Source organism: Siphateles boraxobius, unplaced genomic scaffold, assembly GCF_051911475.1.
Source record: "Siphateles boraxobius isolate OS27281-9 unplaced genomic scaffold, OSU_SipBor_1 2, whole genome shotgun sequence".
Taxonomy (NCBI): domain Eukaryota; kingdom Metazoa; phylum Chordata; class Actinopteri; order Cypriniformes; family Leuciscidae; genus Siphateles; species Siphateles boraxobius.
The window spans coordinates 13212839-13234622 of NW_027508810.1; the positions used below are offsets into that span (position 1 = coordinate 13212839).

Sequence of the window (21784 nt, forward strand, 5' to 3'; positions counted from 1 at the left end):
AGAGGAGGGCGAGGAGGATTCAGTCTCCTCGCTCCCCTCAGGAACCTGACGATCAGGTCGTGCTTTCCTACGGACTTACCTTCCACTGTAACATAGTGTGCGGCAATAGCGGCAACGTATACTTTTAGGGTGGAGGGAGACAGCCTTCGCTCCAACCCTTCTTGAAGGAAGGAAAGCACGACACTGATCGAACATCTCCGGGGGTCTTCTTGGTGAGAAGAGCCCAGTTGACGAAGAGGTTCCACTTAGCGTAGACATGTCTCATGGACGATGCTAAGCGGAAGTGATGGTAACCACCACCGCTGGTAGTAGGATACTCAACCTGCCTCATCCCGTCCAGGAGCCACACGTGGAGGTTCCAAAGATCAGGACGAGGGTGCCAAGGGTGTTTAGATGTCATTTTCAAATGAGAGAGATGGAGAACATAGAGAGCACACAGAGCACAAAGAGAAATGGTTTAGAAAGCTTCTGTTCATGCTTTTACAATGTTTGCTCCTCCCCTTTGTTTGGTAAACCCTGAGAATTATGTTTTCCCCTCCCCCACGGCATCGGGGGAATAAATTTATGTAAAATTATAATGAACATTATACAATTATAACATGTTATAGTGACCTCAATAAAACAACCAAAACAAATGTGTGTGAAATTTTAATATTTCTTATGTTTTATACAGCTAAAAGAGCCTGGGGTCAAATTGACCCCAAGGAACACCGATGCTTCAAAATGTATACAGGACATTGAAAAAATATCAGAAGGTTAATTCTATGTTTACAGAATTGTCCCCATTAAATTAGGAAAAGTCATTAAATCTGAAGCATTTTTTTTTTTTTTACATACGTTAAACATTGAATGGGGTCAAATTGACCCCAAGGATAATAGGAGGGGATGAATGTATAGTACAACACATGGCTAAACTAATACAAACAAAAAAGGAAAACACATGATTAACAAGTCAACTGTTATAGCTGCTTTATTTTCTCACCAAAAGCTTAGTTTTACAGTCACTGCCCATTTGCTCTCCAACAGAAAACTTTTGGGAACTTCTTTCAGAAACTGTTGTAAATCAGTGCATTGCAATCACTTCATATGCGTCAAAAAAATAGCAAAAAGGACTTAAGAAACAAACTCACAAGGCTGAATTCTTGTTGTTTTCCTGCAGAAATTCTAAAAATGACAATTTGTTTTCTTCTTTTCCCCCCAATATTGGTTAAAAAACAAGGCTGAAACAATATACTGCAGAGAGAAGGGACCAGGGTAGTAACTTTAGAAAATAAGCTAAAATATCTACATTGATTGGATCAATTTAAGAGATCAATTCATTAGTTTGATTTCTTTTGCAGTCCATTAAAACCCTCTTAAGTAAATCATACAGGTTGTACACAGCATTATTAGCACTCCAGATCAGAACAAAACAATGAGTAGATGAAACAGATTAAGGATCAAAAACAATAATAAAAAAATAAAACCACCAAGAATTTAGAAATGTAGTGTATACACAGCATATACACAGAAATAAAGATATACTACTGTTGAACACATTGGAAATGTGTAATCTACTACATGTAAGCAGACCCAAACTTAGACAGACCAACATAAAGAAAGGTTTCTTTGAAGCCACCAATCCTACTCCATCCAATCAAGCACTTCAACAATATCAACATTTGTACAGCTGTTCGAAATTCACATTAATGTTTTTCACCTACAATCTCCAGAGTTCTTTAAAATCCAGATGTTCAGTAGAACCTCTTGTTCCTCTCCTGACGCTTCTGAAAGACGACAGCACCAACAACTGCACAAACCACAATTCCCAGCAGGGCACACAGAAGAAGTAGGAAGACCTTCCAGCCAGTGAGGGGTGAGCTTCGAAAATTTCCCGTTGGATCATCAATATTGTCTGTTTTGTGGGAGAAGAAATGTAAACATGACAAGCAATTGAATGAAAAATCCTTCTACCAACTATTTGAATTCATCAGCTGTGTTACCTTTTGGTGACTTGAGGAGACTGACACTAGGCTCGATCTTCGTCCAGTCCTGGTTGTCCTCCTCAGGAGTATGTTCTACCATCAGCTGGTACATCTTCATAGAGATGATGTCATGGTTATCTGCACAGAAGAAACACTGCCGTGATGTCTGGCAAAAGGCATCAGGACTACTGTGGAGATTTTACAACACTTACCAGAGAGATCTCCTGTGGCCGCAGAAGACCCAAAATAGTATCCTGTAGGGAGGCGGACGCCCCCAATATCAATACATTCTCTCCAATCGTTCCTGTCATCCACATCTACCATAATCTGTGAAAACATAATATACAGTAGCTGTGAAAAACCTCTATACATATTTAATATAATAAAGGACTTATCATAAGGAACTCAAAACATATTCTCCACTGAGCTGTTGCTAACTTCACATGTTTCTTTAAAGCATGCAAATATATATATATTAATCCTAAGGTTCAGGGAATGGAAAACGAAAGTCATGAAAAAAATGGTCATAACCGTTTCAGTGTTTTCAAATTTTTGTAGTTTACATGGAGACGATTAAGGTATCATTTTCAAAAATGTGCAATTTGAAACCAGTTTTCAAAAGTTTGCGTTTTCAGGGCCCAAAAACGCCCTTGTCGTGTAAATGAATGGAATGATGGATTCTGATTGGCTGTCAATGTTTTTTTTTCGTTTATCAACTGAAGTTGTCGCTATAGTTGTCGTCCTTAGTGTGAACGTGCCATACCGTTCAAAAGTAAGTAAGGGGTCAAAGTAAAGGGTCAGTAAATTGTCGTTTTTTTTATAAAGAAATTGATACTTCTATTCTGCAGGGATGCATTCAATTGATCAAAATTGACAGTAAAGACATTTATAATGTAAATATAACAAAATATTTATATTTCAAATGAATGTTGTTCTTTCCAACTTTCTAATAATCAAAGAATCCTGAAAAAATATTAAGCAGCACAACTGTTTTCAACATTGACGATAATAAGAAATTTTTCTTGAGCAGCAAATCAGAATGTTTTCTGAAGGATCATGTGACACTGAAGACTGGAGTAATGAAGCTGAAAATTTACAGGAATAAATTACATTTCATAATATATTAAAAAAAAAGAGAACAGTTCTTTGGAATTGTAATAATATTTCACAATATTACAGTTTTTTTGTTACCATCCTGATTATTACTATCTACAATTATTGAGCTCTTACCGTAAGTCTGCCTTTGGAGTATCTAACAGCCAGATATGTGTCATGATCTTTGTTTCTGACTTCAACAGAGCATCCTCCCAATTCAGTAGACCGGCCATCTTTCCCGTGATCGTACGGCAAGGAGCCGTTACTCACCATTGCAGAAATGTAGGGAAAAGAGCGCTAGAGGACCAAAATGAATATGAACAAAATTTATTTCATTGATTTTTTTTTTCTATATTGATGACAAAAATACACTGAAAGTTACCAAATGATGGTACTTTGTACCTTTATACAGCTGTTACTGAATAACACAGAATTATCTAAATTTATAAAAGTTCACTGCTAAACTACTAAAATCAAAAGAATAAACAGTGCATATTTTTTACAAAATGCTTCAACAACTAATGAATGATAAGGGTAAGAAAATGACATGGACCACATGATGCAGGCAAAACAAAGAAAGCATTGCTTACTTGAAAAAAATGTTGAAAGATCATTTCGGAATATAAAGCAAATCAAAAGAGAGTGAAGGGATAGTCCAAATAAAAGATATTCTCCTCTACTCGAAGGATTGTTTCTCTCAGTCCAACATCTGAAAGCAAATACCTGGCACATAATCCTATTCAAACTATCCCTTGAAGTTCAGTTTACAGATGAGGACAAAACCTCAGATGAGCAGAAGTAGACCAAACATGCCAGAAGTCCAGTATTCTTAACGCTTCAAAACATATTTGGTAGTTTGGATATAGATATCCTTGCATTTTAGTCTCAAGTCAATTTCTGATCATGAAAAAGCAAAGCTTTCATTCAGATGACGGTACAAAAACACAAACATTTTACATCTCTCAACTCACATCCGGAGCCTCATCGTTAGGGTATGTGTCTATAAAAATGGCCAACCCATGGAAATTGCCACTACTTCCAAACACGGTGCCTGTAGAGAAAGAAGGACCCATGAGTACGGCTCACTTACATCCAATCCTTGGAGATCATTGCGGAAGGTATCCACAAAAATAGCCAGGCCTACAAAATGGTCTTGGTTTCCAAAGACTGGGCCTAAATGAAAGTATGACACAATCAACTGCAGGGAAGAAAGAGCAGACTTGCAAATGGATTACAGATGGACTACACACACACACACACGCACAGACAGACAGCATTATAACTCATTACAGTTAAAATCATGAAGTGCGCAATGGAAATGGTCAGCGACAGTGCTCAAAACAGGACCTGAACCTGCAATTTTCCTTCACAGGATCACAGCTTTCAAACTTACCAGGATGTAGTCTCTCCTTCGTGTACCAAATGGCAAAGCCATCTCCATGGAGATTCTTCTTTCCTGATCCATGAACTTTAAACTGCACATGCATCTCCCAATCCTTCAAATAGCATGGCTACAAAAGGCAGAAAAGTAACATTGCTCATATAGCTTTGTTTAGCATTTGTTAAGATGCTGTATTCTGGGGAAATTTCGCAATCAAAGACCATTCGTTTAAATGGGAATCACATGATCGTGAATTTCGCACGAGGGCGAAAGATCTCCCAACTCAGATTTTGCATCGGGTTCAAGTTGGATACATGAATTGAGAGTTGATCAACAGGAAGATACTTGGTTTGAACGCAAGTGTGAGATGCATTTGACAACATACAGTGGACATTATTTGCCAGTGAAATTTCACGTGACATTTCTCTTATTATGTGATCTAAGGGTTCTTTAAGACATTAATATTAGTACTGCAACTTGTAATGTCAAATAAAATTATTATAATTATAAGGGATGCACCGATAACACTTTTTCCAGAACAAGTCCGATACGGATACTTTTATTTTTAGTTCTTGCCAATGCAGAGTACCGATGCCATATTTTATCTTTAATTTAATAGCACAGTGAATATTTAGAGCCGCTCCAGCAGGGCTCAATCAGAGCATTTCGTCATTTTCTCTGTCTTTTGTTGTTAGATTAACATTGAGGACAAAGACAGCAGTAGGTTTAACAGGCTGCTGTCACTTTAAGAGCTAAACGTATCCGACATACTGTTACACAGATTTTATTTTCAACCGTTTATATTCACAAGACATAACCGATTGTGTTTCACAAGGATACCTTCGTATTAAAAGAATTTGAATCTTTTTTTTCATATTTTATTTAAGTTAACGTTTATTTTTATTTAAGTAACAAAACCTTTTTTTGGTTTTAGTTTCAGTTTACTATAAAAACCTCAATTTTAAAGTCCAGTTTCAAACTCAAAATAAAACACTTAAACTTATTTACTTGCATGTCATGTGACCATTAAGTGGCATCAGAGAACCGTGAACATGCAAATGTGTGGTTAAAATATTGACATATTAAAATCTCACAGGGTACTTCAATACATTTTTTACATCTAAAGGGTTCGGCTGACAAAAAAAAGTTTGTGAACCCCAGCTAGAGGTTTTTAGTTCTTCAAGGAAGTTTTACTCACCACTGTATTCCAGATGGACCCTTGTTTGCTCCTCTCATCCGGAGTTAGACGCACATACTGGCTGGTTACTAAAGTACTTCCCCAAAAGTCCCACTGACTTGAGGGACTCGTTCCAACACCTGATCGTCAGATAAATGAATAACCATATAATTTATTCACAGAGAGTGTCTTGGATGTCAGTCACAAGGTTCTCAAGAGTGTAATGTGAAGCTTGTCCACACACTACAAACCATGAGAGCATTATGAGATAAACATGAACAAGACATCACATACACTGGGGTTAAAAAGCCTGAGACCACAATGAAAATATTGAATTGTAAATTTACACGCTGTAAACATTTGTTTGTCATTTTACATTTTTATTTTAAAAATGCTGCAAACTTTTGTAAATGCTGTAAGATGTAATTTTACTGTGAAATCGTCTGTCAAATGTATGTTTTTGGAAATAGAAACTATTAATAACCATATAATTTACAGTGAAAAACATTAAAAGGACATTACCAAAAGCCCCTGAGATTATATCACATGACATGAGATTATATTTTACCTCTGACTTTGTTTTCAGAAATGTAAAATTAGGGGGTTTTGTTACAATTTTTGTGTTTTAATTAATGTTCATACATTATTTTATCCTCATATATGTTACCCTGATGGTGTTTTGTTTTTGACACAGATACTTGTATTTGTTTATTTTTGCACAAATGTGAGGTGTAAATATGTGCATATTTATATAGTGTATAAATAACACAACTGCTTTCTGCTACTTTTAAAATATTTGGATATATTTGCGCATGTATGGATGTACAAAACAGTCAATGTGCTATGCAAGAATTTTTATTTATTTATTTATTTATTTATTTATTTTTACAATTAAATAGTGTTTTGAAAATGTCCATGCTCTGCGCGTGAAGGCAGATTCCTTTACAACCTGCAATACAAATGCAAACTACCCTCACCTGTTCAAATAAAGGCGCTGACTAGTTTTGTTTACACTACGTAACGTTAGTGTTCCTGTAAATACTCTACTGTAAACTACTTATTTCCCTGTGGTACATGCTCCCAATAAAATACATGATCTATGACATTACAAAATAAAAGGTGAAATCCTACTCAAGGTAGTGAACAGAAAACTTTAGTGTTTAGTACGTTAGTGAGGATGAGGCTAAATGAGGTAAGAATAAACAACACTAGCAGGACGCTACAGCAGCTACTCACCCTGATATGGCTTAATGAGCGAGTGCTCCCGCTTTAAGTGCTCCGCATTCCCGTCCGTTATATCTGAATATACGGAAGAAAAGTGGAGTAGCCATAAAAGTAAGAGCATTCTGTGACACGCCGGGATTTTACGAGTTACACTTGGTTGAGTATGAAGCCATAAAGCTGGGCTTCTTTCTCGTGCCATTTTTAGCGTCTTCCTTCCTCCGCGCCTTCACTTCCTGCGCAGAGAAGAAGAGGCAGGCTGTGTTTCAAAGCCTAGTGAGCTGCCTACTTAGACAGGATATTTGGGCATCATGGGCACGAGCATTCTTACGCATAAAAGCGCAGTCCAAGTAGGGGGCTCACTAGGTTTGAGACACAGCATCAACATTTACTTTTCAAGATGAATTGTTTTGTTTTAATATAAGTTATAATTTGTTGTAAATTTGCCGTTTATCAATTAACATGCACATATGTGTTGGTGTCCAACATTCACTTTATATTTTAAAGAAAATGACTAAAATTAGCTGTAGAGCCGAGTTTCAACTTGTCTGTAAAGTGGCAGACATCTTTCTTTTTTGTTTGTTTTATGTTGATCCATTAAACTATGTAATATATATATATATATATATATATATATATGTGTGTATATATATAAATTTTTACAAAATACTTAAACTAAAAAATAAAAACCTGAATAAGCTAAATGTAATTCCAGCAACAACAAAGCACAAGCATTTTCTTACTGAAAAGTGGTTTTATTTTGAAAACTAACTTTACAGCCAAGGCACCTATTACAACATTTTATTGACATGCATGTTTAACCAGTTCAACATCATAGATCAGTGCTTGCTCAAGGACCTTGTCCTTATTCTGGCAAATGTCACATAATGCAAATATACAATAAATGCACTTGAGAAGAGAATTAATATCATATTTATAACAAACATTAAAAATGCACAGCATCCTTTTGGCAAATACATAAAACATAAAATAAATTATCAGTAGGCAGGAATGCCGCAGGGAAGAGTTTTAGATGTTTTTGTTTTTTTGAATCATAATGCTTAGCAACATAACAAATAAAGAGCATGGTGCATTATGTAAGCTTTTTTCCGCTACAATGTTCTGCGTGAACATCATTGATGGGTTGGGCATATTCTGAATGCCAATCCCTCTGGAAAATCTTCTGCAACTGGCTCTGAACGGTTTGCTGGCCCTGTCCCACTGCAGAACCTGTCTGATTCACAACAAGCCCAACCCCTGCCGTCTGGGTGAAGTAATTCTCAGACCAGTTGGAAGTTCCTGTAAAACACAATATAACACTCGATCATTGTAGCAGGATTATAAATATGACATTCACTTTATTGCACAACTCATATTCACAGTGCTTCAAAAATGTAAACATGGACTGTTTCCGTCGGCAGGTTTTTACGATGAAACCTGCCGTCAGATTGCAGGAATATGGAAAAGCATGCAAATGTGAAATTGTGCATGTAGACAGCTATCATACCAATGTGAACAACTCGATCAGTCACCATGTACTTGGCATGGTTGACACGTGCAAACGGAATCCTCTGCTGCTCTCGTGTTGAGGGCACCTCGAAAACTTTCTGTATATAAAGGGTTTATAGGCATTAAATCACCAGTGGTGCCTTGATTTATTTATTTATTTTAAATATAAAGAGCAGAGAAACGTACAGTATAAATGTTGCATCTCAGAGGGGGCTTGTTGAGGACTGACAGAGACTGAAGAAAGACAAACATGGCACCAGGAGAGTGACTCCAGCAACTGACCAACAGCTTCACTTCAACACCTCTGGTACAAGCAGCCTCACGAAGGGCCGAGTCGATCACAGGCCAAAACCTAAACACCACATACATGCACATTTAATACAATTTAAAAATGATTAATGTTATTTTAGTATTGAGATACAATTTTTAAAAATATATATATTTTAAATTAGTTAATTTTCAAGTTTCATTTTAGTTAAATTATCCGTAATTTTGTGTTTTTGTCATTTTTATTAGCTATTGATTTAAAAAAAGGACATATCTATACTTTTTATGAATTTTCATTTCAGTTTTAGTTGTAGACATTTTAGTACATCGAAATGAGAAATGTCGCTTTGGCTACTAGTTGTAAGTCGAAGTATTTTTTAAGTGCCTCTAATATGCTTATTTTGGATATTACCTTTCATGCATTGTGTAGTATAGCTATTTGTGAATGTAAAAGGTGTGTTTCAAAGATCAAAGTGCCTAATAAATGTTATTGTCTCCCAAAAGAAAGAACCAATTCTGAACTGACTGAAATGGGTCAATAGTAATTCCAGTCTTATTAAACCAGTCTTACGAGTCTTGTTTAAATGTCATTGGCTGTTCGCAAACAACGTCTACAAAGACACAAATTTTGGTTCATATTGTCGACATGTCGAGAAGACGCTGTTTTCTGCACTTCTAAAGGATGAGGACTCGAATTGATACGGTAAAACCGACGCCATCTTTACTGTTTGTATCACTGTGTGTCAAGTGCTGAAGAAGCCTTGGCAGATAAAATTAAAACATGGTAATTGTCCTTTCATTTCTGACATGCGCTGTAAGTGGTAGACGAATCACATGGTATTACCATCTGACCAATCAGAGCAGATTAGGCTCTCGGAAAGGAGGCGTTTCGAAAGGACGAATCCTTTAACGAACAGTTGAGGAAATTAAGAAAATTAACGTGTTTTTTGACCTTGGATAAATGTAAACCTATTGTAGGAAAACTCCAAACCTAAATTAGCAACCTTTAAAATAGCATAATAGGGGCACTTTAATATTTAATTTTATTTCGGTTAACGTTAATTTCAATTTTTATGGTTTTAGTTTTACTCAATATCAAATGGTAAAGATTACCGAACGGGCTCCGTGAACTGGGACATGGGAAGGTAGTCCATCACAGACACATAAATGAAGCGCTCAGCATCAGTAATCACTGACAGGATGCTTGAGAGGTCATCAGAACGCCCATATGATGATAAAGGAGGAGGGGAACTCTAAACGAACAAGTCAAAAATTGCCATTAAAATATTTCAAACATTTCTGCTCACACAAAAAAAATGCATGTCATGTTAAGAAACAAATGAAAATGAATGATATAGAACATACATACAGTCCATGCAATGTATTCATTAAAAAGCTAAATTTTTCAGAAATGAAAAAGGTGACAATATGACAAAAAGACAACCTTTCTACACAACGCATAAGAAAAACTCATTATGGAATAAATGAAAACCAGCCAACACAAAAGAGTCAGAGAATGAGTGGAATTGTGAGCGGGTTGAATAAAATGATTGCAAAACATGCAATGAAAAAATATATATAATGAATATGGTGAACAAAAACCAGACCAAACAGTAAAGTCAACTTGTGAGAGAAACACAACTCACAGACAAATAGACACGTGCAGGGACACCGTTGAATTTAACAGCTAATGGGTACTTAGAACTGGAGAGGGCGGAGAACCGGCCTGGCCAGAAAGGAGGTAGAGATCCATTCTTCTGAGCTCCAATGTCCCAGTACACGTCAAATATCCGTGAAGCGTCCTGTGCTAGACAGCTGCAGTCTTCCACAGTCACTCCAACCTCTTTCACCTAGTAGAAATATTGACTATATTTTAGCATAAGCATTTATATATTTATAGGATTGTTTATTTGGGTTGATGGCCATTTTGACATTATAGTCTAATAAACTGCACTGAATAATGAATAAAAATAAATAAAATTACATTATGTACATGTCAAGGGCATTGCATGTCAACAGAAACCTCCAATAAGATCCATTTACCATCCAATAAGATAATGATATTGATAGATATTGGCTGCGTCCGAAAGCTGCCCTATCGAGCAATGACTTTGCAGGAACTTTGCAACACAAAACTGATTGCTGTTTCACCTGCGCAAGTTCCTCGTTAGTTTCCTAGGTTGTTAATTAGTTTCACACACTAGCTCTACTGTCACATAATCTAACACACAGAATTGTGGGATATTGTAGACACCGAAGGATAGCATTTTCCAGCGTCCGGACGCAGCCTTGGACTCACCTGTGTAAGAGAACGCCAATCCATGTTTGCGCTCCCTAAATACATATGCTTCTTATCCACAACCCACAGTTTGGTATGCAAAATGCCTCCAGTGATGCTCTGCAGGTCAACTCCCCTGACGTCAGCCCCTAAAAGAGAAAGCACAAAGCAAGTAAGCTGAAGGGAAAAGGCTGCACAACATCCTTTCAAACTCATTCAACCTCTTACAATTCTCAATGTGTGCAACAAACATGCTGTTGTACCTGTTGCTACCAGTTCGTCTGTGTCTGCAATGTATGGCTGAGGGGCGTTTACTGCAATCTTCAACTTCACTCCTTTTGGTTCCAGCTGCTTCAGTTGGTTGAACACTTTTTTGCCCTATAGAAAAGATACAAATGAACTGCCTTCCCATATAATCAGGATCAAGACTATCCTATTATTATCATATGCCGATAACAAATGTTCTAGAGCGCATTATTCTCACTTATGCACAGTAAATTGACCATGGCACAACATACCAGCAAAGAGGAGGGCTCCGTAAGGCCCATGTCTGAATCTCGAAGTGTGAAATAGAAAGCACCAATGTGGACAGAGCTGTTTGCTCTGTTTAGTAGATTAGTCCAAGTCTCTGAAATGCTTGGAAGGTGTGGCGAGCCTGAAGGGAAGCTGAGGCCCTCTGGGACACTCTCAACAAGAGTGAGCCTGATAAAAGAACATTTAGAAACACATTTAAACATCTCAAACTCACCATTTAAAAAGTTAAAAATTCTTCAGGATCCGTTTCCTCACCTACAGTCAGAGATGCACGTCTCTTGAGGCATCCAGAAACGTTCCAGACAGTGAAGCTCCAGTTGTGACATCAGGTGTGACATGGATTTAGGGACTCCATACTGCCAGATATGCAATGCAAATCCACCAAAAAGAAGGAGAATGGAGGGCACGAGGCAGAAAAGGAAAAAGCTCCTTCCTTTTGTCTGCTAAAACAATATAAAAATAAAGTGAAAGACATACTATTTACTTATGCTAGCATCTATCTAACAAAGACATATGCAGATATACGTAAGTGATGAAATTGCTGTTTTGTGGCTTTTTCATTTCACATATCTTCTTCTGTTGAAATTCTGTTCTGTCTTTGATGGCAAAACAAATATTTTAAGGCAACTAGATTTAAATACTTCGAATTTGTATATGCATGCAAATCAAAGAGGTCAAATTAGCCCAGAGAAAGACATTCTGGTCTGCAGATATGGCTTTAAATGCAGTATTTTTCTTTCTTACCTAGTATTTTTGTCACGTTTCCAGTAAAAAAAATAAAAATAAACATTTTTAGAACAAGATACATTTACTTGAGGAGCAAAACGACTTGTTTTGTATAAAAATGATGTGAGTTTGTACTTAAATCAAGACAAAATATCTTGGTAGCCCATTGGCAGTTATTTTCCCTGTTTTAAACAGAAAACTGACTTTATTTTGATAAATCATTCAGAAAACCTAATATATTATGCCTTGTTGATTCTTAAGTAAATGTATATTAATTTAAAAATGTTTAGATAGTTGTACTGGAACACAAGAAAATGATTTTCAGTGATTCCCTTCTTCAGGGTAAATCTATGTCTGTTCACTTAGAAAGGTAATTGCATGCCTTTCCTCAACAGGAACAACAATAGTATGCTTGCCTAAGCAAACACCATTAATTTTGCATATTGCATGTAATATAATTCACCTCACCTTTGAGGGTGTACACGTTTTGGCCTGGGTGTGTTTTGTGGGACTAGTATTGCCAGTTTTGGTTCCCTGTCGTGTTTCTTTGATGCATTTTTTACTATCTAAAGGTTTCTGCATCTTAGCGGTTTCATCCTGACCACTAACTGTGAATCCATCACCCTTATCTGAAACAAAGCACTGTTCCACATTGTACTCTGTGACACGATTTTCTTCTGTCCAATGTGATTGGGATACACTTCCTTTTTCCTCACTCAAAGTTTCTTCAAAAGCTTGAGCCGAGGCCTCGCGTTGATCATCAGAGAAGCACGAGCTCAGATCCTCTACAACATCATCCTGTGCCGACATCTGCTCATCTTCTGAGACGGTCTCTGCACTTACAGTTTCAAATTCAGAAACAGGCTTTACGACGAGATCATTGGTCTCATAGATGTCCCTGAGTGGGGGTCGCTGCAGTGGCATGTCATCCTGATCAGAGTCTTTTGTAATCTCAGGCGTTTGATCAAGGGATTCATCTACTTTCGGAGCTAAAAGAGTGGAGGTGTGATCCGAGATATCACCTTCAAAGAGAACATCAGCAAGGCTTGTGGGTAAACGAGCCGATGGTATGGGCAGTGCTTTTTCTCTCCCCCCAGATACTGACATTTTCCCTCTTCCAGCCTCTGTAGAGCCAGCTTTCTCTTTTTGGCCCTGCTGGCTGGATCCATCCATCTTCAGTGATGACTCTGCAGTCTGGATGGTGACTCGCTTGCGGCCCAGGGAGCTTTGAAAGGTAGGAATGCGGGACAACGGTGGTCTCCCTGCTTTACGGGATTCCTCTCCATCCTCCTTCCTCTCGGACGTTGCTTTCTCATTCGCTTCCTCGTCTATCAATTGTTCTGGTGATCTAAAATATACATCCTCTGGTTCCTATAGCATAAGTTCAAAAACATAATATAATGCAAAAACATAACATAATGGGTGTATACACATGCAACATATATATGCAATTTGTTGTTTGTATACATACACTTTGGTACATATGTGTGAGTTGTTAGCAATTATAAAATGCAAGACTGTAGATATATAGATAGCATAAAGGTTGTATACAAATAGTGTATATTTAATTTGTTGTTTGTAGACACTCTTTACACTTGGATACGGTATGCTATTATCAAGTATGAAATGCAAAATGATCTAAGATGCAAAGACTGTAGACTTGAAAGATAATATAATCAACTCCATATCCCTTGATCTCTAAATGCAAGACTGGTTAACAAGTAGCAAAACGTTTGTCTAACATTATGCAAGGTCAGTAGAAGGCGTGTGCGACAATCTGAAATGTTTAAACGCTAAAGAAAAAAGCTGTAACCATTTTTAAACACCAAGCCAGCAAGTTTGAAACCCTAGTTAGCACGCAAGCTACTCACCATGACCACAGGCGATAACTATTCTCAACGTATCCGTAACGACTAACTATTTTCAAAAATAAAACGGTAAAAACAAAACGTATGACGAGGTGGTAAACTTGTTGTCGGTCCAGGCGGATACAGTTGGTAAAGGAGATGCTGTATCTGTCTGCGACGTGGCTGCAGAACTACAGCTCACAGTGCTGTACAGTGAAGAAAAGAGAGCGAGAGAAAGAGAGAGCGATAGGAAAAAGTGAGGAAGAAAAACCTCGCCTACTAAACACGCTATGAGTTCAGACGTTATAAACCACCTCTGACTCACAGCCTGCGAATATATACTGACCGCACATCATCAGTGCGACTGACATAACTCTTGATCATATTATGAAATTATGAGTTCATCAAATACAGTAGAGTGTGTATATATATATATATATATATATATATATATATATATATATATATAACTTAAAATGGTGTTATTTAAACCAAGTTGTTGATTTGCTCGTTTTAGTCAGTTCGTGTAATGAAAAGCAAGTTTAAATCATAATGACAGGAAGGGATGACTATTGACATGATGACGGTTATTGATGGGATGGCGCAATTGAACTAACCGCCGTTTCTCAGTAGTAGAAGTTCCATGTTTGATTGATTGAGGGCTCCCCTACAGGCCAAAAGCGGTAATGCAACAGGCGTTTTTCATGCGTCCTGAAAGACTTCAATTGACGCCCTCTACCACTGTAAAGCCTGCCCAGTACATAATGCAAAATAATTCCTAAAAAATTAAGGTGGCGGATTTCTTTGTTCCTCTTTTCCCCTTTTTGAAACTCCTCTGTACCTTTGAAGAATTTGGTGAGAAAGTATTTTAAGGATAGCATCGTCGTGTTTTCGTTACCATTCTTCGTAGTGGGCGTGGTCTTGCATGAGGAGGAAGTCACGTTTGTTTACGTAATTACCAGTATGTACCGCCTGATGTCGCCATAGATGAGTCCGTTTGAAAACGCAGTGCATAAACACCGAAAAGGACTTTAGTGATGAGGGAAAGGATTTATTGGATGTGTCACATAGATTACATCGTCGGTCATGGTCATTTGTAAGGTATTGTTGAATTTATTTGTGTAATATTTTAGGGGATTGTTTTATAGAATGTGTGTCACATATTTATATCAAAACCGAGACCGACCAATGAACTAGCACATCGATTTTAAACTCTTATCTAGCAACGTTAGCCACACAGCTAGCCACTAGTCTAAACAAGTGGCTAGATGTCTAAACAAAGTCATTTTGATACAATGTTTCAGTGCTAGAATGAGTTAAACAGTTAAAAACTATTAAAATCTGTGCTACACACCGTGCAGATGAGCAGGGCTTGCGAATAAACAAAAGTCGGGCTGTCATTCGCGACTGTCAAATCAATGGCTGTTGTCAGATTAAATAGGCTTTTGTTTTCGACGAGGAAGATGGTATTCTGGGAATTCAGTGTCAGTTTTTTAGTTGATGTAAAACTTGGGTGTGTTACTGTAGTTACATTAAACGCTTTCACTTTTATTTTGCAGATCAAAGGTTGAAAAGGGAAATTCTCACAAAGGACTTTTCAGAAGTGTGTTTTTCTCGTCGTGCAGTTTGATCCTGGCTTCACCATATATGACAGAATATCATATAATGATAATCAGACAAACACAGGACGGCTGGATTTCTTTGACCATTTTGCTAATATGATTTACACTGACATTTTATGCCATTTTAGTTTTATTTTATTTTGATGCTTTGGTTTATACATTGTTTTGTATAATATTTTTCTCACATCCATCATCATAATGCACACTTCAGTTCCACCTTCTCCCATGAAACCAGCCGTGGCCCCATCAGTACAGCTGGGTGTCACGGTTCTTTACGCCTGTCTCTATGGGGGTCTTTTTTTAGTCGTATACATTCAGCTTTGGTTGCTGTTACTCTACCGGCATAAGCGATGGAGCTACCAGAGTATTTTTCTTTTTCTTTGCCTGTTCTGGGCAGCTCTTCGCACAACACTCTTCTCGTTTTATTTCCGTGATGCCCTTGCTGCCAACCACCTGTCCACTCCAGTCTACTGGCTCCTTTATTGCTTCCCAGTGTGCTTGCAGTTTTTTACTCTGAGTCTCTTCAATCTTTACTTTACTCAGGTAAGTCAAGTAAAAGTTACATATAGAAAGATTTGTAAGATGTTTGCTCGGTTGAGAAATCAATCCACTCCCTAAAAACAATGTTTCATTTTGACAGGAGTTGCTCAAAGTCAGAAGTGTATACAACATTGAGCCCAGCAAAGCACTGTGAGTACATTCACGTACATGCATATTAGTTAGTGCTGTCAAGTGAATAACATAATTTAATTAATTACATGATATGTGATGATTAATTAATCGCAAATTAATTTGCACATTAAATTTAGCTGAGAAATTTCGCCCAAAAGATAAAGTCTTTATTGTGTTAAATAAGAAAAACATCAAATAGTTATTATAAAAAGTAGATTTAGAATTAAATATTTTACATATTCAACATAGAATTTATTACACATAAACCTTTAAGGTTACAACAGCCATGATTTTTTTCAGAAGCTGCATCTGAATTGGTATTTAGATATATTTACAGACTAAAACAGTTTGGTTACCAACATTCTTCAAAATATCTTGTCATAAATAGACATACAGGTCAATAAAAAGTCATACAGGTTTTGAAACAACATGAGGGTGAGTAAATGTAAATAAACAGAATTTAAATTTTTGGGCAAACAAATTTTATACACGTTATTTTTTCGTAACTAATTAAATATCCTTAATATTAATGGATATCATTTGTTTAATGAGAATTGTATGGAAGCTTTTGTCTGCCACAGAATAAAACTAAAAAAGGTAATTGAGACTTTTTGTCTCATAATTCAATTTTTTTTTCTCAGAGTTGCAATTTTATATCTCACAATTCTGAAAAAAAGGCAAAATTGCAAGATGTAAACTTTTTTTGTTTTTCTCATAATTGCGAGTTTTGTTACTCGTAATTCAGAAATTTTCTCGCAATACCGAAATCCCACAATTGTGACTTTATTCCTCAAAATTCCAGGTTCATAACTCATGATTCGGACTTTATAACTTGCAATTGTACGTTTATATCTCGCAGTTCAGAGTTTATATCTAAACTCGTAATTGTGAGGAAAAATTCAGAAATGCGAGTTTATATCTCAGAATTGTGACCTTTTCCCCCTTTTTTTTTTCAATTGCAAGTTATAAAGTCAGAATTGTGAGATAAAAAGTTGCGATCACCTTAAGATTTATTCCGTTGCAGAAACAAGTTTCCCAAGAATTGTGTGTTTGCGTGTGAACTTTGACTTCCAGACGGGCGGCTCGGTGTGTGTATGCCACCATGAGTGTCGTCTTCCTGTGCGTCAACATAGTTTCCGCGAGCCTCGGAGAGCATGGAGGTTCTGGTGGAGCTGGTGAAAATACTTGGAGGCTGGTTTTGCTACGGGTTCTGGTTAATGACCTACTGTTCATTCTGGAAGCTGTGTGTCTGGCTACATCTCTGCTCCTGTTAACTCGATTCTCGTCCACCACCACCACCACCCCTTATCTACGCAATAAGGTACATACTTTGCAAGGACTATCGCAAATCTATTTTACTTGTTTAATCTGAAATATTCTGATGTAGTTTATGGTACTCTTTGGATAACAGTGTCTGCTAAATATCTATTCAAGATTGAATCTCTGTTGCTGTTCATGATAAACAAGACAAACGTTGGTAAAAAAGCATTATTTCCAGCTGTGTTGTGTTTGCAGGGGCTTTGCCGGACTGTGGTGTTGGGGGCAGGTGTAATCTTGCTCTTCTCTAGCAGGGCTTGCTACAATCTTGCAGTGCTGTTTTTGTCTCTGAATCATAAAGTCGAGGCTTTTGACTATGACTGGTACAACATTTCTGATCAGGTGGGCAGTTGCACTTTGTTGGTTGCTAATGAAAGGGTATTTCTATCACTGGTCAGTTTGTGATGGTTGCGTGTTCTTCTCGAAGGCTGACCTTCAGAGTGAACTTGGAGACAGAGGCTACATTATCTTTGGAGCAGTTCTTTTCATTTGGGAGCTGCTACCTACCGCCCTGCTCATTCTCATCTTCAGAGTTCGCCAGCCTCCTCAAGAAAAGGTCTTTATCTTTTATTTTGCTCATACATTACTGTTAACCCTCTGGTACTCTTTGGTCAGTTTTGACTGAAAAATTGGATGTTTTTTATTTAGAATTTTTTTTTGAATTTTTTACATCATGGTACGAATGAATGGTATGAAACTTTGTAAAGGCTTTTGCACTTGCTTTGTGAAGAAGAAAAAAATCATGGACATGATTTGAAAAGGTTGAATGGTCATGGAAAACATAGTCATAATGGTACTCACATTCAAAAATGTCCTCATTGGAAATGAATTTCTAGTGGAAACCTTTGGTATTGCACCCACATAAATCAAATTTTTTTTTTTTTTTAGATATCAAGATATTTTGATTTATGGCTTTTAATTTCTCGCAGATCTAGAGTAAAACGTGTTTTGGAAGATAGTTAAAATAGTGTTTTTGTGCATTTTTCATAATAAATGTAAAATTCTATAACTTTTTTTTTTCACTTCAGCAATAATCTGCCCTGTGTTTTTAAAAAGAGTCAAAAATGAAGTCTGTGCTCCATAGTATTAAAGATTCATGGCAGTTTAAGTTGGAAATTTAATTTTCAGGTCTATGTTCAAAAAGTTAATAAATGGATTATAACTACTGCATAAAAATGATTTAGTTCCATAAAATCCCCCCAAAAATATAAAATAAAAAACAAATCTTAAATAAAAAAAATATATCAAACTAAAATATAGTATATTCATATCTTTGAAATAAATAAAAAGTGTAGGTAAATTTTGACCACCACATGAAGAACACCAGAGGGTTAAAAAGTTCAGAGGCAGAGAGATTTGTTTTTATTAATACTTATACTCGGTAAAGACATTTATAATGTTACAAAAGATTTCTATTTCATTTCTATTCATTAAAGCATTATGATAAAAATTATCACTTTTTTCCAGAGAAATATTAGCTGCTTTCAACATTGATAATAATAAGAAATGTTTCTTTAGCAGCAAATCACCATATGAGAATGATTTCTGAAGGATCATGTGACACTGAAGTAATGATGCTGAAAATTCAGCTTTGCATCACATGAATAAATTACATTACAAAATATGTTCACATAGAAAACAGTCATTTTGAATTGTAATAATCTTTCACAATATTACTGTTATTACTTTATCAAATAAACATAGGCTTGCTGAGCATAAGAGACTTCTTTCATTTAGAAACCTTACAGACCCCAAACTTTTGAACATTAGTGTACATTTTCTGTATTTAGTTCCATAACAAAAAAAGGATGAAAAGCAAACGAAATGAAGAGCAAACTAGTTTCGCATCTGCGAATTAAAAATAATATATATATATATATATATATATATATATATATATATATATATATATATATATATATATATATATTTGCATTAAATGTTGGCTTCCTCTATTTAAAAAAAAAAGGTTTGATCTAGTGACTTTTTTTAATCCCCACAAAATATAAAAATTAATTTTAGTTCAGTCATTAAATGTATGAAATGCGTTTTTAATAAAATAATAGGTCTGAGCACAAAAAAAGTCACGTCATTGACATGTTTGCTTTGTTTATTTCAGAACTGCAGCCCGGCCATGTGCAACACACAAGCCTCACAGTTATATTTCTTTGATGATCCTCGAGGAATGGATGATGACACGGCTTCTCTCTGGAGCCACAGTATCAATCCTCATAGCAGGTAATGTGTTCGTCAGGCTTTGAGTGTTACAACTCAGAATATTTGACGTTAAAAACATTTATGGGATCAGTAGTGATTAAAACCGAGTGTCTGCACCAACAGCTGGTTTGGGTCAAGTGAGACGACTCCACTCCTCTTCAACAGGAGCGACCAGATCAACCAACACCACTCGCTTTACTCCACTCCACAGACCTGACCACTATGCAAAGCTGCAGAGATCTTCCTCTGACCTTCTCAGGCAATAGCACAGCATTACCTCTTCCTGTTGAGTAGCTCAATAGGTTTGTTTGCACTAATATGCATCAGAAGCATCTATACTTCTGAAATTGCACCTTGACTTTTTAAAGCTGAGCCCAATTAGACTAGATGCTCATGATAAAAGGGACCAGATGATGAATTTACTACAAGGATTAAAAGGAGTTATAACCACATTTACCTTTTTATCCTTCATGAGAGATTCTTTGAAATGTATTAACAGATGTATGAACTTTTTTTGTATATGTGGGATGGTGACCTTCCATTTCAAATGGTGCATATGGAAGCAATAGATTTGTTACTTTGTGCTCTGATTTTTGCCAATTTACTTTAATAAAAAACTAATTTAAATATTTTCATTTTTAACTAGCTTTTTACATATTTATGGTGCGTTCATGTATTGATGGAATTTCAGTAAAGACTAATTACTCAGACTTTAGAAACTGAATATCTATAACTCATTTGACCAGTTGTGATGTCATAAACATATAATCTTATCTGATTAACAATTTTAATATTATCTTAGGTTAATGCTCATTATTAAGTCTCTATTACGTTAATTTGTTCATATTTTTGTTAAGACTATAAACGTATAAAAATCGTATTGAATGTACACTGCCATTCAAAAGGTTCGGGTCGGTATGATTTTTTTTGTTGTTGTTGCTTTTGAAAGAAGTCTCTTATGTTTAGGGCTGCAACTAACGATTATTTTGATAATCGATTAATCGGACGATTATTTTTTCGATTAATCGATTAATCGGATAGAAATTAAATTAGATTTTTTTTATTATAACTAAATAAAACCGTAAATCAGGGTATTTATGTGTAAAAGTGTATTTTAAAAAGTGCAAAAGCCACACATTGAGTTTTACTAATATCAATATTTGCATTGTTTTTAATGATAATTGCTGATGGCAAGTTGACAAACATGATTATTGTTAAAAAAATGATATCCAACATATTATGTTTTAACACAATTTTTGTTAAAACAAATTTACACAGACATGTTGTTCAGATGTGAATATCTGAACTAAAAACAAACTAAAAACATCTAAAATATATAATTCATTTAATTTTTATTTAAAATTAATTATATATAAGGAATATAAGGATAAAGAATATAATATATATTATATATAATATATAAAAGAATAATATAAGGATAAATTGATTAAATAAATATAGAAAGACTGAAAACAATTGTGTGAACGTAGAGCCGCAGTAGATCGCGTTTGAAAAACAATTAAAACTTAGTAGACAAATGCTATAAAAAGAGAACGGAATGGAGGTAACGTTACCCAGCAAGCTAACAGGCTTGAGTAAAGGACAGGAGAAATTATGCATTAGTGCACAAGCATTCGCTGAAAACCACTGAGTACAGTGACTAAAAAACAATATTTTACTGCTGCTGTTATTAACAGCCTTTATATTTAGTTCTTCTCTTTGTAAAGACCGTTTTAATTTAACCTATTTCTGCGGTAGCGCTATTTTAATCCATCACTTACGTTGCGAGCGAACTGATTGCGCAACCTGATGCTCGAGACAAAATACAGACATCCCAAGATCCCGGAAGTCCCGGGAGTCTCCCGCATATTGATTGCGGCTCCCTGATGCCCGCGAATTAGTTCAAACTCCTGAAATCTAGAGCGCGCATGCGAGATATAAGAGACTGCTCCAAACC

At 36.1% G+C, this 21784-nt stretch overlaps 3 protein-coding genes across 5 annotated transcripts; 1 reads left to right on the forward strand and 2 right to left on the reverse strand.

The window, feature by feature from the left end:
- Window positions 1-954: 954 nt before the first annotated feature.
- On the reverse strand, window positions 955-7080 carry lman2 (lectin, mannose-binding 2). 2 transcript variants are annotated; one of them, XM_077235979.1, is made up of 8 exons: window positions 6854-7080; window positions 5639-5757; window positions 4453-4570; window positions 4031-4110; window positions 3195-3356; window positions 2177-2291; window positions 1983-2102; window positions 955-1894 (listed from the first exon to the last, which is right to left on the reverse strand). In XM_077235979.1, exons 1-8 carry the CDS (start codon window positions 7038-7040, stop codon window positions 1734-1736), a joined length of 1062 nt encoding a protein of 353 aa, XP_077092094.1. In that variant the 5' UTR covers window positions 7041-7080; the 3' UTR covers window positions 955-1733. The 2 variants fall into 2 exon arrangements, with proteins under 2 accessions (XP_077092094.1, XP_077092093.1); XM_077235978.1 differs by lacking the exon at window positions 4031-4110 and adding an exon at window positions 4150-4232 and having other exon boundaries at window positions 6854-7079.
- A 492-nt stretch (window positions 7081-7572) lies between these two features.
- Window positions 7573-14324, reverse strand: pld7 (phospholipase D family, member 7). 2 transcript variants are annotated; one of them, XM_077235980.1, is made up of 11 exons: window positions 14024-14324; window positions 12621-13523; window positions 11682-11869; window positions 11411-11594; window positions 11156-11270; window positions 10914-11041; window positions 10261-10464; window positions 9728-9867; window positions 8534-8699; window positions 8346-8445; window positions 7573-8137 (listed from the first exon to the last, which is right to left on the reverse strand). In XM_077235980.1, the coding sequence occupies exons 1-11, from the start codon at window positions 14024-14026 to the stop codon at window positions 7932-7934; spliced, it is 2337 nt and encodes a 778-aa protein (XP_077092095.1). In that variant the 5' UTR covers window positions 14027-14324; the 3' UTR covers window positions 7573-7931. The 2 variants fall into 2 exon arrangements, with proteins under 2 accessions (XP_077092095.1, XP_077092096.1); XM_077235981.1 differs by having other exon boundaries at window positions 11682-11866; window positions 14024-14277.
- Window positions 14325-14973: 649 nt separating this feature from the next.
- gpr137 (G protein-coupled receptor 137) lies at window positions 14974-20458 on the forward strand. Its single transcript, XM_077235982.1, has 8 exons — window positions 14974-15100; window positions 15559-16164; window positions 16262-16311; window positions 17368-17614; window positions 17809-17952; window positions 18038-18166; window positions 19730-19848; window positions 19951-20458. The coding sequence occupies exons 2-8, from the start codon at window positions 15820-15822 to the stop codon at window positions 20042-20044; spliced, it is 1128 nt and encodes a 375-aa protein (XP_077092097.1). The 5' UTR covers window positions 14974-15100; window positions 15559-15819; the 3' UTR covers window positions 20045-20458.
- Window positions 20459-21784: the final 1326 nt, after the last annotated feature.

Excerpts from the sequence above, each read along its gene's own strand:
- lman2 (XM_077235978.1), bottom strand. The coding sequence starts at position 7,040 with ATGGCACGAGAAAGAAGCCCAGCTTTATGGCTTCATACTCAACCAAGT. Across the intron at positions 4,571-5,638 it reads GGTCCATCTGGAATACAGTG|CCATGCTATTTGAAGGATTG; the intron begins GTGAGTAAAACT and ends TGCCTTTTGTAG. Across the intron at positions 3,357-4,149 it reads ATGATCTCCAAGGATTGGAT|CGCTCTTTTCCCTACATTTC; the intron begins GTAAGTGAGCCG and ends TTGGTCCTCTAG.
- pld7 (XM_077235980.1), bottom strand. Across the intron at positions 10,465-10,913 it reads ATTGGCGTTCTCTTACACAG|GTGAAAGAGGTTGGAGTGAC; the intron begins GTGAGTCCAAGG and ends TATTTCTACTAG. Across the intron at positions 9,868-10,260 it reads CTGCACGTGTCTATTTGTCT|AGTTCCCCTCCTCCTTTATC; the intron begins GTGAGTTGTGTT and ends TTGTTCGTTTAG.
- gpr137 (XM_077235982.1), top strand. The coding sequence starts at position 15,820 with ATGCACACTTCAGTTCCACCTTCTCCCATGAAACCAGCCGTGGCCCCA. Across the intron at positions 16,312-17,367 it reads ATTGAGCCCAGCAAAGCACT|ACGGGCGGCTCGGTGTGTGT; the intron begins GTGAGTACATTC and ends TTTGACTTCCAG. Across the intron at positions 18,167-19,729 it reads GCCAGCCTCCTCAAGAAAAG|AACTGCAGCCCGGCCATGTG; the intron begins GTCTTTATCTTT and ends TGTTTATTTCAG.